The following is a 12,903-nucleotide window of genomic DNA, read 5'->3' as shown; positions in this document are numbered from 1 at the left end:
TAACTGTTTCCTTGATCTTGGCCTCCAGCCTCCGTGTCCATGGGGGGTAATGTTTTTAGTAGTTCATGGTGTTCATCTTGTAGCCAAGCATCTCTAGGATTACTGTTGCTGTAGTGTATACTGTATCAGCTGATTGGTCTCAGTTGTGGTCCTAGTGGGGATAGTTTGTAGCACTGCATTCACATCATCTAGCAGACTTTCAGAGGGTACTTTGTCACTTAGCCTTAGTGACTATGGGGGTGCTGGGTTTCCAGCTTATCTATGATTTTCAATCTCAGGTCATTTGCCCTTGTTGTAAGGGAAACTGTGTAGTAAGGGCTTGAGGCTTCCAGTCTCAGAGTGTGAGGATGATGATGATGATGACATACCCACTTTGGCCTGTTGTCCTGGTTCCCCCTTGCCATAGCATGTTTGTTGTACCTCATCAATCTCTAGTTGTAATAACGTACTGTTTGTGGATGTTCGAACGTTGAGTTATGAGTTGTAGCTTTGTCAGCCTAGATGTTGGGTTTCAAAGTATCCATATATCCCACACCCTCTTCATCTAGCCCCTCTCACTGGGGTTACTTGTATAGAAGCATTCTAAGAATTCCATATGTCCTTTTCTAGTAGCCTATTTCTCATCAGGGTGCCCTGACGCGGACCTTGTTGATGTAGGTGATGTCCGAGCCTGTATGACTCTTGTGTTTGCAGGTTCACTGATCCTAAAGTGGCTAGCAGCATTAAGAGTGTTGCCTAAGGGTCCAGACTGGATATGTGTTGCTCTTCCCTGACCAGGAATTGATCCCCTAAACTTAACCAATGAGCTATCCAGCTGCTTCTTAACATATAACAAAAAAAAAAAAACAGCCCCCTTTTTTTTTTTTGTCACATCAAAAACTTCCAAGTGATGTCAGTATGTTTTAAAATCCTTTTACAACCCTGCTTGCTTGTGCTGTTTTGAACCTGAAACAGCGTTCCCACCCATTTTTACCAATTAATTTTCAATGCTTTGCCATCATATTTTACCCCATTTCCATGGCTTTAAATAAGTAGTTTAAAATGAGTAGGCAGGTCATTGGATGTGGCAGTAGATTGGTTGAGCGCTGGTTGAAGTTGTCTCACAGCTCTACTGATGCTGTGATGGTAGAAATGCTGTGAAATATGTGCAGATGCTGGCAGTCTGTTGAGTCGCCTTTTGATCTTCTTGATGCTTTTTCCTTAGTGTGGCTGAGTAGAGCTGTTTCCCCCATGTTGCCAATGTCAGACGTTTTGGTGCAGAGTCTACATTAAAGGCGGCTACAGTCTGCCTCTCTCAAGCCATGTAGCCTAATGTATTTGTTATTTGTAAGCCATACATTACTAAAATGTGCTTCTTGGGCATTTTGATGTAAGCAAATTTGCAAGCGCTTGCTAATTGACTCGCTCATGAGACACTCTCACTGCAAATTAGCTGCATACATCAATGTTTATCACGTGACACTAGTGACAGTTCAGCAGTGATGCAGTGCAGCACTAGATTTTAAATCCGTAATACAGGGAACATACAGCATTGGGATTTTTTTGTTGACATATTTTAAATGATAACCCAAACAATGTATATTCAGAACTTCTCCAAAACATTCCGTCAATGCCAAACCATTTCCAGGCCTGGAAATTTTTCCCTTTTTTTTTTTTTTTTTCATAAGTTTCCAGGAATTCCATGACTGTGGGAACCCTGCTAATAGTGCAAGATATGGGCCAAAGCATATCAAAGTGTCATTTTTGAATGATGCTGCATTTTGTTTAATTGTTTTGTAGCTGTGAGTAGTTCCTTCAATTCCTTTGTGTATTGTATGAAAGTTAGTAGAACTCATAGATAGGGTTGCAGCGATATACCGGTTTCAAGGTATACCATGATATAAAGGTTGATGGTTATTATACTGTCAACATTTGCCTTTCTATGATATTGGAAAAAAATGTAACTGGACTGAGAGTCTCTCCTTTATTTTAGTTATTTTCAAAGGGGAGACTTTTTACACATACTTCCATTGACATAATGGTTTCAAGTTTCAGTTATAGTAATAAAACGTTTGTTCAACTGACAATAACCCTTCCGTTTTTCATTCCTGTAAGGGTCAGTCTGATTGCTAATGATATAAATTCTGTTATACTGTGAAACCGCGATATGTTATTATACCGTGAAAATATCATACCGTTGCAACTCTACTCCTAGAACTCTCCAAAATTAGTGTTACAAAGTGCTTTACAGTTACAAATATGACAATAAAAAGCATTCGAATAGTTATATAAATCAAAGACAAGTGTATATAAAGAATAAAAATGCCTTTGAGAATAAATAAGTCTTGAAATTTAAAACACTCATTGCAGGGTCATTTACTGTGCAGTTAGTTTGTATACTTTGTCACTTTTCCGATTGGAAGTGACTTACTCAAAACTTGATTGGAATTAGTACGAGGTATGAAATCAGGACACAGCTTCAGCCTCATATGAATACATAAAAAGGAAAGCCTAAAATCCTGAAAAAATATAAGTAGGAAGCCAACACTCTTTTCTCAATCTCTGTCCCCAAAGTCCCCAAATGTTCATGACAGTAATTAGAGAGCTGGGAAAGTTATGTAATTTTGAATGCCACGATTTTCTATTTTTAAGACTTCAGAGGGAGCTCCCAGTTTACTTCACAGCCTGCCATAAACACAAATTATAATATATGTGAAATAATTTCATATTTGAATGTCAGTCCCAAAAATTTCCCACCCAAAGTGACGATACAGAGGCTGACAGACTAACAGTGTAAGTTAGTGCCATGTGAAGGGAGAGACAATGTCACCTTGCATCTCCGTCTCTCACATCCCCACCAGGTAACCACGGGAACCACCTCTCTGACCCCGCGTTGGGATAAGTGCGTTAACTACGTGGAGAACTCGCTTGTTTATGCCACCGGGCGCCTCTTTGTCAACACACACTTCCAGGAGGACAAGAAACACATGGTGCGTGTGTTCTGGAAATGACATCATTGCCTAAATCGTGGGTCACATGTTTTATTTTTGTATATGTGTAACAGATGTTCGTGTTGAGTGTATTTTGTCTGTGTGTCACCTGGAGATGATGTCAGGCATTTAATGTTGTGTCATTTGCGTCAGTGCGGGTGTGTGTGTTTATGTGGCGGTGAGACCGGGCGCTTTATTTTTTGTAAACGCTCTCTAATTAATTTGAGTGTGTGTTTTTTCAGATGGAGGAGCTGATCCAGGGCGTTCGCTGGGCGTTCATCGACATGCTGGAGAAGGAGAACGACTGGATGGATGATCCAACGAAGAAGAGAGCCATAGAGAAGGCAAGAACAGATGCCAGCCTTATCACCATGTTTCTTCCTATTTCCTTTTTTTTTTCTTTTTTTTTCTTTGTTTCTTCCTATTTCCTCTGTCCTATCCCAGAACTCCCTAAAAACTTTTTTTCACAAGGATGGGTGTGGTTTTGCAAGACGTAGTAATGCATTTTTTGGCGAGTTCTATGACTGTCTCAGCCCGTGCTTTGAGTGCACGTTCAAGGTGCACCTTGTAGGAATGCAGCAGAAAAATACTGAATTATTTTGGCTGGATGCAAATGACGAAACAGGTGGTGAAGAGGGAGCTGAGCCGGAAGGCGAAACTTTCGATTTACTGGTCCATCTACGTCCCAACCCTCACCTATGGTCATGAGCTCTGGGTAGTGACCAAAAGAATGAGATCACCGATACAAGCGGCCGAAATGAGTTTCTGCCGTGGGGTGGCTGGGCTCAGCCTTAGAGATAGGGTAAGGAGTTCAGACATCTGGAGGGAGCTCAGAGTAGAGCCGCTGCTCCTTCATGTCAAAAGGGGTCAGTTAATGTGGTTCGGACATCTGATCAGGATGCCTACTAGGTGCCTCCCGTTCGAGGTGTTCCAGGTACGTCCCACTGGTAGGAGGCCCAGAGGCAGACCAAGAACATGCTGGAGGGATTACATATCTTATCTGGCCTGGGAACGCCTTGGGGTCCCCCAGGAGGAGCTGGAAAGCGTTGCTGGGGAGAGGGATGTCCGGGGTGCTTTGCTTGGCCTGCTGCCCCCGCAACCCAGCCTCGGATAAGCAGATGAAAATGGATGAATGGATGCAAATGAGAAGTTGGACTGAGTGGCAAAGAATGGGCTAAAGCTTTGAACATTAGGCTAAATAGACCGAGTACATGCTACACACAGAATATACTATTCATGTTTTCCTTAATCATCAGTCTTATATTTACATGGAAATAAATAGCCTTTCTTGTAAGCCTGATACCACATTGATATCAGAATACAGAATACAGAATACATCTGAATAGATTTTTGTTGCTGGACATAGTGTAGTCCATCTAAATATCATATTTCAGCACAATTTAGTTGTACATATTTATCATTATAATGTCATGATGGTCACTTTAAGAATTCAGCTGCAGTCAGGTTAAAGTAATTTGAAAATCTGCAGGGAAGTCTATTTATGCAGCAGCAGCGCAGCAGTGCAAGGAGCAAAAATCTATGTGTATCTTTGTAACTCAGTCATCTCAAAAAGAAGAAACATCATCGCTGTTTGAAGTTGCAGTTAGGTGTGAGGTCTCCTGTAGGTTTTTTCTTGGGGTTAAGGCAAATGTTGCATTAACAAACAACTTTTTGGTTAAGGTTTTACTAGCTTATCCAACAAATGACAAGACAACCTACAGTGAGCTGACAAGAACAAGCATCAGACACACGACTCGGGACGTAAAAATGACAGAAGTGTCAAAAATTGCAGTTCTCTGAATGGCCACTTGAGGCTGGCTCCAAAAGTGAGTCAATCCCCATAGGCCCCCATGTTAAAATGCCCAGTTTTACAGCAGAAATAAACACGTTTACAGCCTGGTACAGTTTTGGTCTCTGTAGCTAATTTCAGCATCGATTGCAATTGTGGGGAGGTAATTTTTTATACAACTTACCCTTTTACATTTTATTAAGGCTTAAAGTTACGCGTAATTAAGGGCGGGAGGCATTGAGTGACAGGCTGTCTGCCGTTGCGTCCTTAGCTTCTCAGTCAGATCCACCCCTCGCTCTTCCACATCTCCACCCTCTCGCCAAATATGGTCACACAAGTCCACAATCCAATGAGTCCACAATCCAATGAGTGACGTCATGGTAGCTATGTCCATTATTTTTACAGTCTATGTGTGTGATGCTGGATGTAAGGTGCTGCCCTCAGGTGTAATACAAAGCTTTTAGAGAGTCAAGTCCCAAATTAGTCTGGACAGTAACTCCACAGCCACTGTAATAATCTGAAAACCTATTTCTTTTTTTCTTTTTTCTTTTTTTTAAGTTTAAGCCACTTTTTTTGGTGGCCACTTAGGGGCAGCATCGTTGTGGTTTACACCAAATCCCAAGCAAAAAAATCTGTCTCTTTAGGTATAGAGAAATTATTAGAGGATAGATAGATAGATAGATAGATAGATAGATAGATAGATAGATAGATAGATAGATAGATAGATAGAATTGGAAAAATGTGTAAATATTTGTGACACAGTTTGTTAAATATTAATGCAAGAATAGTATAAGTAGGAATAACTTAGAACATTACTTAAAAGAAATATTTGATGATGATGAAGATTTGTTTCGAACATGCAAAAGAAATGAAAATTAAAGATGTAAGTTAGAAAGCAAAACCAGAATACCCAGCAGACATATTTAGTAAACAGGATAAGTATTTCATGTCTGAAAAGGAGAAGGAGGAGGTGAATACTTATCAAGTCCTCCCCCTTTTTTCATATAATTTATTAATAAACTTAATATTACACATAAATATTAAACAGTTAAAATATGAATAATAAATCAATTGTGGGTTACAGTGACTTCTGGGTGAAACAAGTCCAAAGGCCAGTCTTTTAACTCAGAGTCTGACACTCTGCGGGAGGAGTTGAGAAGTTTGATGGCCACAGGCAGCAATGACTTCCTGTGGTGCATCTTAGAGGAATGAGTCCTGCACTGAATATACCTCAGTGCTTGACCAGCTCACCATGGAGTGGGTGGGAGACATTGTCCAAGACGGCATATAACTTACACAGCATCCTCCTCTCTGACACTGCCACCAGAGAATCCAGCTCCACCCACACACACTGGCTCTGTCTGTTGCCACCCTCAACCTGCTGAATGCTGGCCACTCACAGACACTACCTGGTACTTCAGATGTCACATGAAAAGCCCAAGCAATAAGCTAAAAGAGGCTAAAAGCTCAGTAGAGCTGCTGTGTTGTCATCATGAATGACCCCTTTCAAATAACTCACACTTATTTAACTTATTCTTAACATGAATACCTACTGCGGCTTTAAACCAGAATATTGACCGAATTCTAATGAGAATAATATTACTTTGATGTCTGTGTCTGCTTCTTCTCATGTCATTATGAGTGCTCACACATTTTTTTGATTTAAGACCTTGTTTTTCTTTGACACAGCGGCGTCGTGCCGTCATTCATTTTGCTGTCTTTGTATGTGGAGGACCATTGACTTTTAAGTGCTCCTTTAATGGAGTTCTTTTCTCCTTGAACCTTTTCTCCTCATCCAGCAAATCTGTTGAAACGACGATGTTGAAAGCATTTAAACACATCCAGTTCACCTTGAGTTTTTCTTCAACACTAACTCTTTATTGTTCCCATTGGCTCTTTATCTCTTATGTAACAAAGCTGTGTTAGGATTATTTTTTTTGTCAGGGCACCTTGACTGTGAATCTCACTCTTTATTCCTTGTAACAGAATTTAATCGTATTCAGTTGTGTTTATGATTATATAAAATCTGTGTAAATCCTCCGTCACATTCACTCTCTTGTCTCCCTCTCTCAAGGCTCATGCAGTTCTGGCTAAGGTTGGCTACCCCGAGTTTATACTGAACGACACCTACCTCAATGAAGATTTAAAGGAGGTTTGTATAACACTAGTAAAAGCTGGTTCTTTAGCATAGCAGGGGTACAACTTAATATCAGAAATGAAAACGTAAAATCAGCAAATAAGAAGGCAAAAAATATAAGTTTGATTGTTTCTTATTTTATATTTTTCCTTGCATCTACTTGCCTATAAATGTGACTTCAAGAGATTCATGGGCAGAAATGTTTATCACCTGTTTGTCTTAGTTGCATTGATTTTTGATTAGCAAATATGTGCTTATATCTTAAAAATCTTAACATTTAAAGAAGTACTTCCTTCACATAATGACTCAGCCTGTTTTACCTCAATTTCCTAAAGAAAACTTGATGACTTGAGGTAATGTTCTATAACTTGCCCATTTTACAACTAGTTGGATGAAGGGTTGCGTGACCATCTGTCATTTTGCCCTATAGAAGGAGACATGTTGAATTCTGCTGACAGCGATATCTTCAGCTGTACCGACACAAGCGCTAACAAGACGAGCGAACAGCTAACGAGAGTATTGACATAGCTGTGCATGGAGTCCTTTAAACTTGTGGCGTACGTGTCGTAAACAGTAACAACATCTGAACGCAAGTGGTAAGCTGGATACGCATGATAGACATAGGTGTGAACGGTGATGTGTCTCAACTGTCCACTTGTGTTGGAATCACTGAAACACATGTTAAAACCAGGTATAAACAGGCTCAGAGAGGCCAATTAAACTAATATTTTTTTCCCAAATAGAATTTTTGCACACGTTAGCTTAACTGTGGGGTTACTTTTAAAAAGTGCAGTACTTAACAGTGTGTATTTGCGTTTGTGTATGCTTCAGTTAGCGTTCAGTGAGAGGGACTACTACGGCAATGTGATGCAGACATTGAAGTTCATCGCCCAGTCGGATATCGCCTGGCTCCGAAAGAGCGTCCCACGTACAGAGTGAGTGACAGGACTAATCTGTGTCGACATGCTGTGACTTTTTGTTTTATTTCCTCATTCATGCCATAATGTGTACGTGTGTTTGTGTTGCAGGTGGTTTACAAACCCAACGACTGTGAACGCCTTCTACAGTTCCTCCACGAATCAGATCCGTAAGATTGATTATTGAGATGTTAATATTTTATTTAAGTATTCAGAAGTTCTTGACTTCTTAAGTTCTGTCCAGACAGGCTGACGCCACACCGCACCTCAGTGATTTCAATTAAGTATCTGCCTAGGATACATTTTTGGGGATTATTAAACCTTTGAAATGGCTGAGTAGGCATTTCATTGTCAGAAATAATTGGGGCTTTGCATTAAAAACAAACTAAACCTGACAGAGAGGACATGAGGAGTGCTTTCTAAAACAGGTCAAATTTGATCTGTTTTATAATAGTTATTCTCCTGACAAATCACAGTGTTTAAACACAAATAACGTTGCCTCATACAGGCTGGAGAAGAAAAAAGGCCGACCTTGTTCAGTAAATGAATCCTGTCTGGACGGGGCTAAAGACACACAGACTCAAACTATTTTGATCTTCTCATTTAGGATTTCCCGCGGGAGAGCTTCAAAAACCCTTCTTTTGGGGAAGAGAGTATCCAAGGTGAGATTAAAGAAATGTAACATGCTCTACTAACAGACCAAAGAAAAGTGCAGCCTCATGCTTTTTACTCAGGAGAATGTGAAGCTCTGAAATAATTATTGTGACATGAATGTCCTGACAGAAAACCACAATGAAGAAGTAAAGTGCTGAGGCCTGTGGACAAACAGCATAATCCAGTACCTTCTGCTGAGTCATCTGTTTTTTAATAAGTTATAATTTTATTTTTAGGTCAGTTTTAGTCCCAAAATAGATTGTTTTTTTTTTTTTTCTTCATTTGTAAATATTTCGCAACCACAAATGAAATAATTCTCAATACTTTTTGTACAGTATACGGCTAATGAAAGATATGTCTGAAATTCACAGGATTTATTAGTTTGTTTTCCAAAAACTAAACGTAGTCATAATACTAAAAAATAATTTTTGTAGTCTTTTCTTTTTCAAATGGAAGTTAAAGCAAATCTCTTAATGACACTGTACTGTGCACCAATTAATGCAGTCAATGAAAGTGACAGTCCTAAAAACAAGGCTTTGTTTTGGAAATAGCTTTGCTACAGTGTCTTGAAAGCCTAATTACAGATATTTTCTGCATAATACTTGCTGGAAAACCAGTGTAAATACTGTCAGCACCTGTCCTTGCCTTGCATTTTCAAAACATTTATGGAATTCCAGGGAGAAACTACAGAAGCATAATGCGTTTAATGGTTTTCTGAATAAACAAGGTTGTTATCTCAATTCTGAGGAAACTATCATGGGTAAAAATATTTGCCTTGTTATTCAGAATTAACAACAATATTATCTGTGGATCTTGAGATTACCTCATGGGGAAAAAATCTTGTTTTCCTGAATTAAAAGGATAATAATCCAGTGAATTCCATTTTTTCTAAATTAAGTAGAATATTATCTCATTAAAGCAGAAAAGCAAGAGCAGAAATATTTTTCCATAACAAGTTTTCTCAGATATCTCTGATAATCTTGTTATTTCAGAAAAGCAGAGCAGGATGTGACTGCATTTCTCTTCTGTAACAGCAGCTATTAGCAATGATGATGATCATGCTAACCAAGAAAAGTTAGCAGTGAAGTGTCTACTCTAACAAGTAACATTTTAAAGCATAAAAAAACAACCAGAGCTTTAGTCAAACTACGTCAATATGGAAATTTAGTTTAAATTATTAGCAGATAGCTGTCCATTGGCTGGCAAAGCTAACACTCTAGCCAGCCAGGGAACATGCTAATGCTAGTCAGCTACAATAGCTTCTTTCTATTGTCTTTGTACTTTGCTGTTTACTCTCCCCTATTACTTTGTTCTCAGTATTGGTAAGTATTCCATTCTATGAAGAGTTATTGAAGGGTTAAAAAAGCTCTCCAAGCTAGTGAGTTCGCTAACTGACAGGTATAATGTTTGTTAGCTTGGTTGCTAATGGAATTTTACAGAGTTTACTCATAACATGTAGCCTATTTGTATTATCAAGTCCTCTTTGCAAACTGTTTAAATCATCCCGCAGCAATTCAATTTAAATTATTGTGTGAAGAAATTTCCCTGTTTTAAATGTTGTAACTCATTTTGTTATATGTTTCCAGATCTTTAAGTTACGGTGCCATCGGGGTGATAGTAGGACATGAGTTAACACATGGCTTCGACAATAACGGTAAATACTGATCACCAACAATGACCTCAGAAAACCACATCAGAAATTTCTAACACAGTGGTAATTTATTTTGTATGTAATGTTTTTCATGAACAGGTCGCAAATATGACAAGAATGGCAACCTCGACCAGTGGTGGAGCAACTCGTCTGTAATAGCCTTCAATGAGAAGACACAGTGTATGATTGAGCAGTATAATGGCTACCACTGGGAGGAAGCAAGCCTGAATGTAAGAAGTTTGACTCTACAGAATGTACAGCAACAAAATAATCCCTTAAAAACATTAAAGCACATTAGAATAACAATCCAGTCAAGAATATTCTTGCATAATGTCAGTCTGACACTTTACAGGCTTATTCAAGTGTGTATTTCTGTTTTTATTATGTGCTATGTAATGTGTTTCAGTAGTCAGAGTCAGGTCGCTCTGATCCAGAATGTATGACTGTAACCTTGATAAATACTTGAAGTAATAATGTGAGAATTTGTGCTTTGTGGGGTTTCTTTTTTGTTCTCTAGGTGCGAGGCAAGAGGACTCTGGCAGAAAACATAGCAGACAATGGAGGAATCAGAGAGTCTTTTAGGGTATGATCTGTTTTCTTACATGACAGAAAACAAGCCTTTCCTGATCTTGCGAAAACATTTTTAGGCGTTTTTAAAAGCAGACACTTGACCTTTCACACTGAAAATTATTGGTGTAACTAATTACTTTAATTATGATTTTATTGTGTTCAGGTGTGCCAGTAAGCCGTGCCAGTGAACCAGCATGAATACCAGTGCATGCCCTCAGTAGTTTCCCCTGTGCTTGTTATTACCTTGGCATGTGTTTGTTTGTCGTGACGCCTATGTTTATCACCTGCACCTATGTTTGTAATTGGTTAGCATTTAGTTGTGAGTTACCTGTATTTCGAAACCCCACATTTCCATTGTGTGAAAGGACTATTAATAAAACTTGCCATTGTCATGCTTAGAAACCCAGGTGAGAAAATGTTCCCTGTATGTTTGTGTGCAGGCGTACAGGCGGTGGGTGGATGAGAGCAGAGGTGGTGTGGAGGAGCCTCGGCTGCCTGGAGTCGAACTGAACAACAACCAACTGTTCTTCTTAAGCTATGCTCATGTAAGGACACAAGCTATTTTTTCCACTCTACCAACGCCATGATTCAACCAGTAAGAGCACTTATCTGCTCCTCTGTTGTCCTGTCTAAATATTTCCCCCTGAGTAGCTGCTTAGCAGAAGTAAGTGAAAAGAACTGTTCGCCCTGAAATGAAAATATATATCTTTTCTCTTACCTGTAGTGCTATTTATCAATCTGGATTGTTTTGGTGTGAGTTGCTGAGTAATGGAGATATCGACTGTAGAGATGTCTGCTGCCATGACCCGGTTACTCAAGATAATCCACAGACCTTGTTGTGATCAATGTTATGTGGGAACTATTTTCTTTCTACTGAGATACACCCCCAAACCATATCACCATGTGTGCATCTACTGATATCTCACCTAGTACCACTAAGATAGCTAATGTTTCAGCTCAGCCAAGCAGGACCCCATTAATGTTTACATTTTGCGCTGACACAAGCAGGAGCCTCTCGCCCATGAGTAGATGCCCACTTCCTTCTGCATGGTGATACGATTGCCAGGTGTAGTTCGTTAGAAAGAAAATAGCCCCTACATGAAACTGCTCACAACAAGGTCTGTGGATTATCTTAAGTAACCAGGTCATGATTTCTGGGAAGAGACATTGCTGTTGAGTTTTTCAAATTAACTTTTTGGCGCTTTGAGCACCACAAGCCGAGTGTCAACTAGTTCCATTGTATTGGAGAAAAGGCAGACATCTGTACAGCTGGTATCTCCAGCACTCTGCAGCTCACACCAAAACAACTTAATCTGATAAACAGCACTATAGGTAAGAGGAAGGAATAGTTTTTTTCATTTTGGGGTGAACTGCCCCTTTAAAGTTGAGTTGCTGTAAGGCTTAAACTGGTAAGATTTACAGCTTTCAAGGCAGTTTCAACTGTAAAATCTAAAGCTGTATGACATTACATTAGTCCTTATATCAGTTGTGTTTGTGGTTCAGAAATTGCAATGTGTAATCAAATGTGTCATAAAATCAAACTGTTAATTTAAATCCATATGAGCAGTGGTGGAAAGTAACAAAGTACATTTACTTGAGTCCTGTACCCAAGGGTGATTTTGAAGTATTTGTTCTTCATTTGAAATAATTCCATCTTTTGCTGCTTATTGCTTTTACTCCACTACATTTCAGAGGCAAATATTGTATTTTCTACTGCACTACATTTATTTGACAGCTTTAGTTACTTTATCGATTTAGATTATTAAAACAAAATATAATCAACAAATTAATTAGGATGCATTATTATAGATTAAGCTAATTAATATAGCAAGTAATATATAAGTATTAAAATTAGCTTCACATTTACCAACTGTAGCATTAAAGTGATGCACGTAAATACATCAGTAATTATAATATAACCTATATTATTGTGATGGAGCCATTCTGCTTAATTAGTAATTTCTTTATTGTTTCTTAAAGGAGCTATATGTAAGAAATCTAAAGCGAATAGTCGTAAAATCCTCCTAATATGTCAAAGAGACTAAGGAATAATGTTCATATAACATACTGAGCTCACTGACAACAATAGTCCAGCCAGAATATTCGCATTTAAAAAAAATATTTTACGGTCCGCAAATCATGTTTATGTTTTGAATTTGTGTTTTGGCCTGTTGCGCCACCCACCGCTGTCTACCAGTCACGCAGTCAGTAGAGTC

At 38.9% G+C, this 12,903-nt stretch overlaps 1 protein-coding gene across 1 annotated transcript in view; it reads left to right on the top strand.

Annotated features, from left to right (window-relative positions):
* Nucleotides 1-12,903, top strand: part of phex (phosphate regulating endopeptidase homolog, X-linked) — a 32,049-nt gene that overhangs the window by 15,380 nt on the left and 3,766 nt on the right. Inside the window, exons 11-20 of the mRNA XM_050056886.1 lie at nt 2,841-2,969; nt 3,212-3,313; nt 6,833-6,910; nt 7,727-7,830; nt 7,924-7,982; nt 8,420-8,474; nt 10,053-10,120; nt 10,217-10,347; nt 10,635-10,700; nt 11,128-11,232. Of these exons, the coding sequence (XP_049912843.1) occupies nt 2,841-2,969; nt 3,212-3,313; nt 6,833-6,910; nt 7,727-7,830; nt 7,924-7,982; nt 8,420-8,474; nt 10,053-10,120; nt 10,217-10,347; nt 10,635-10,700; nt 11,128-11,232 (897 nt within the window). The remainder of the gene's footprint in view (nt 1-2,840; nt 2,970-3,211; nt 3,314-6,832; nt 6,911-7,726; nt 7,831-7,923; nt 7,983-8,419; nt 8,475-10,052; nt 10,121-10,216; nt 10,348-10,634; nt 10,701-11,127; nt 11,233-12,903) is intronic.

This window comes from Epinephelus moara, chromosome 11 (assembly GCF_006386435.1).
Source record: "Epinephelus moara isolate mb chromosome 11, YSFRI_EMoa_1.0, whole genome shotgun sequence".
In the NCBI taxonomy this organism is placed as follows: Eukaryota; Metazoa; Chordata; class Actinopteri; order Perciformes; family Serranidae; genus Epinephelus; species Epinephelus moara.
This window is presented reverse-complemented; position numbering and strand designations above follow the sequence as displayed.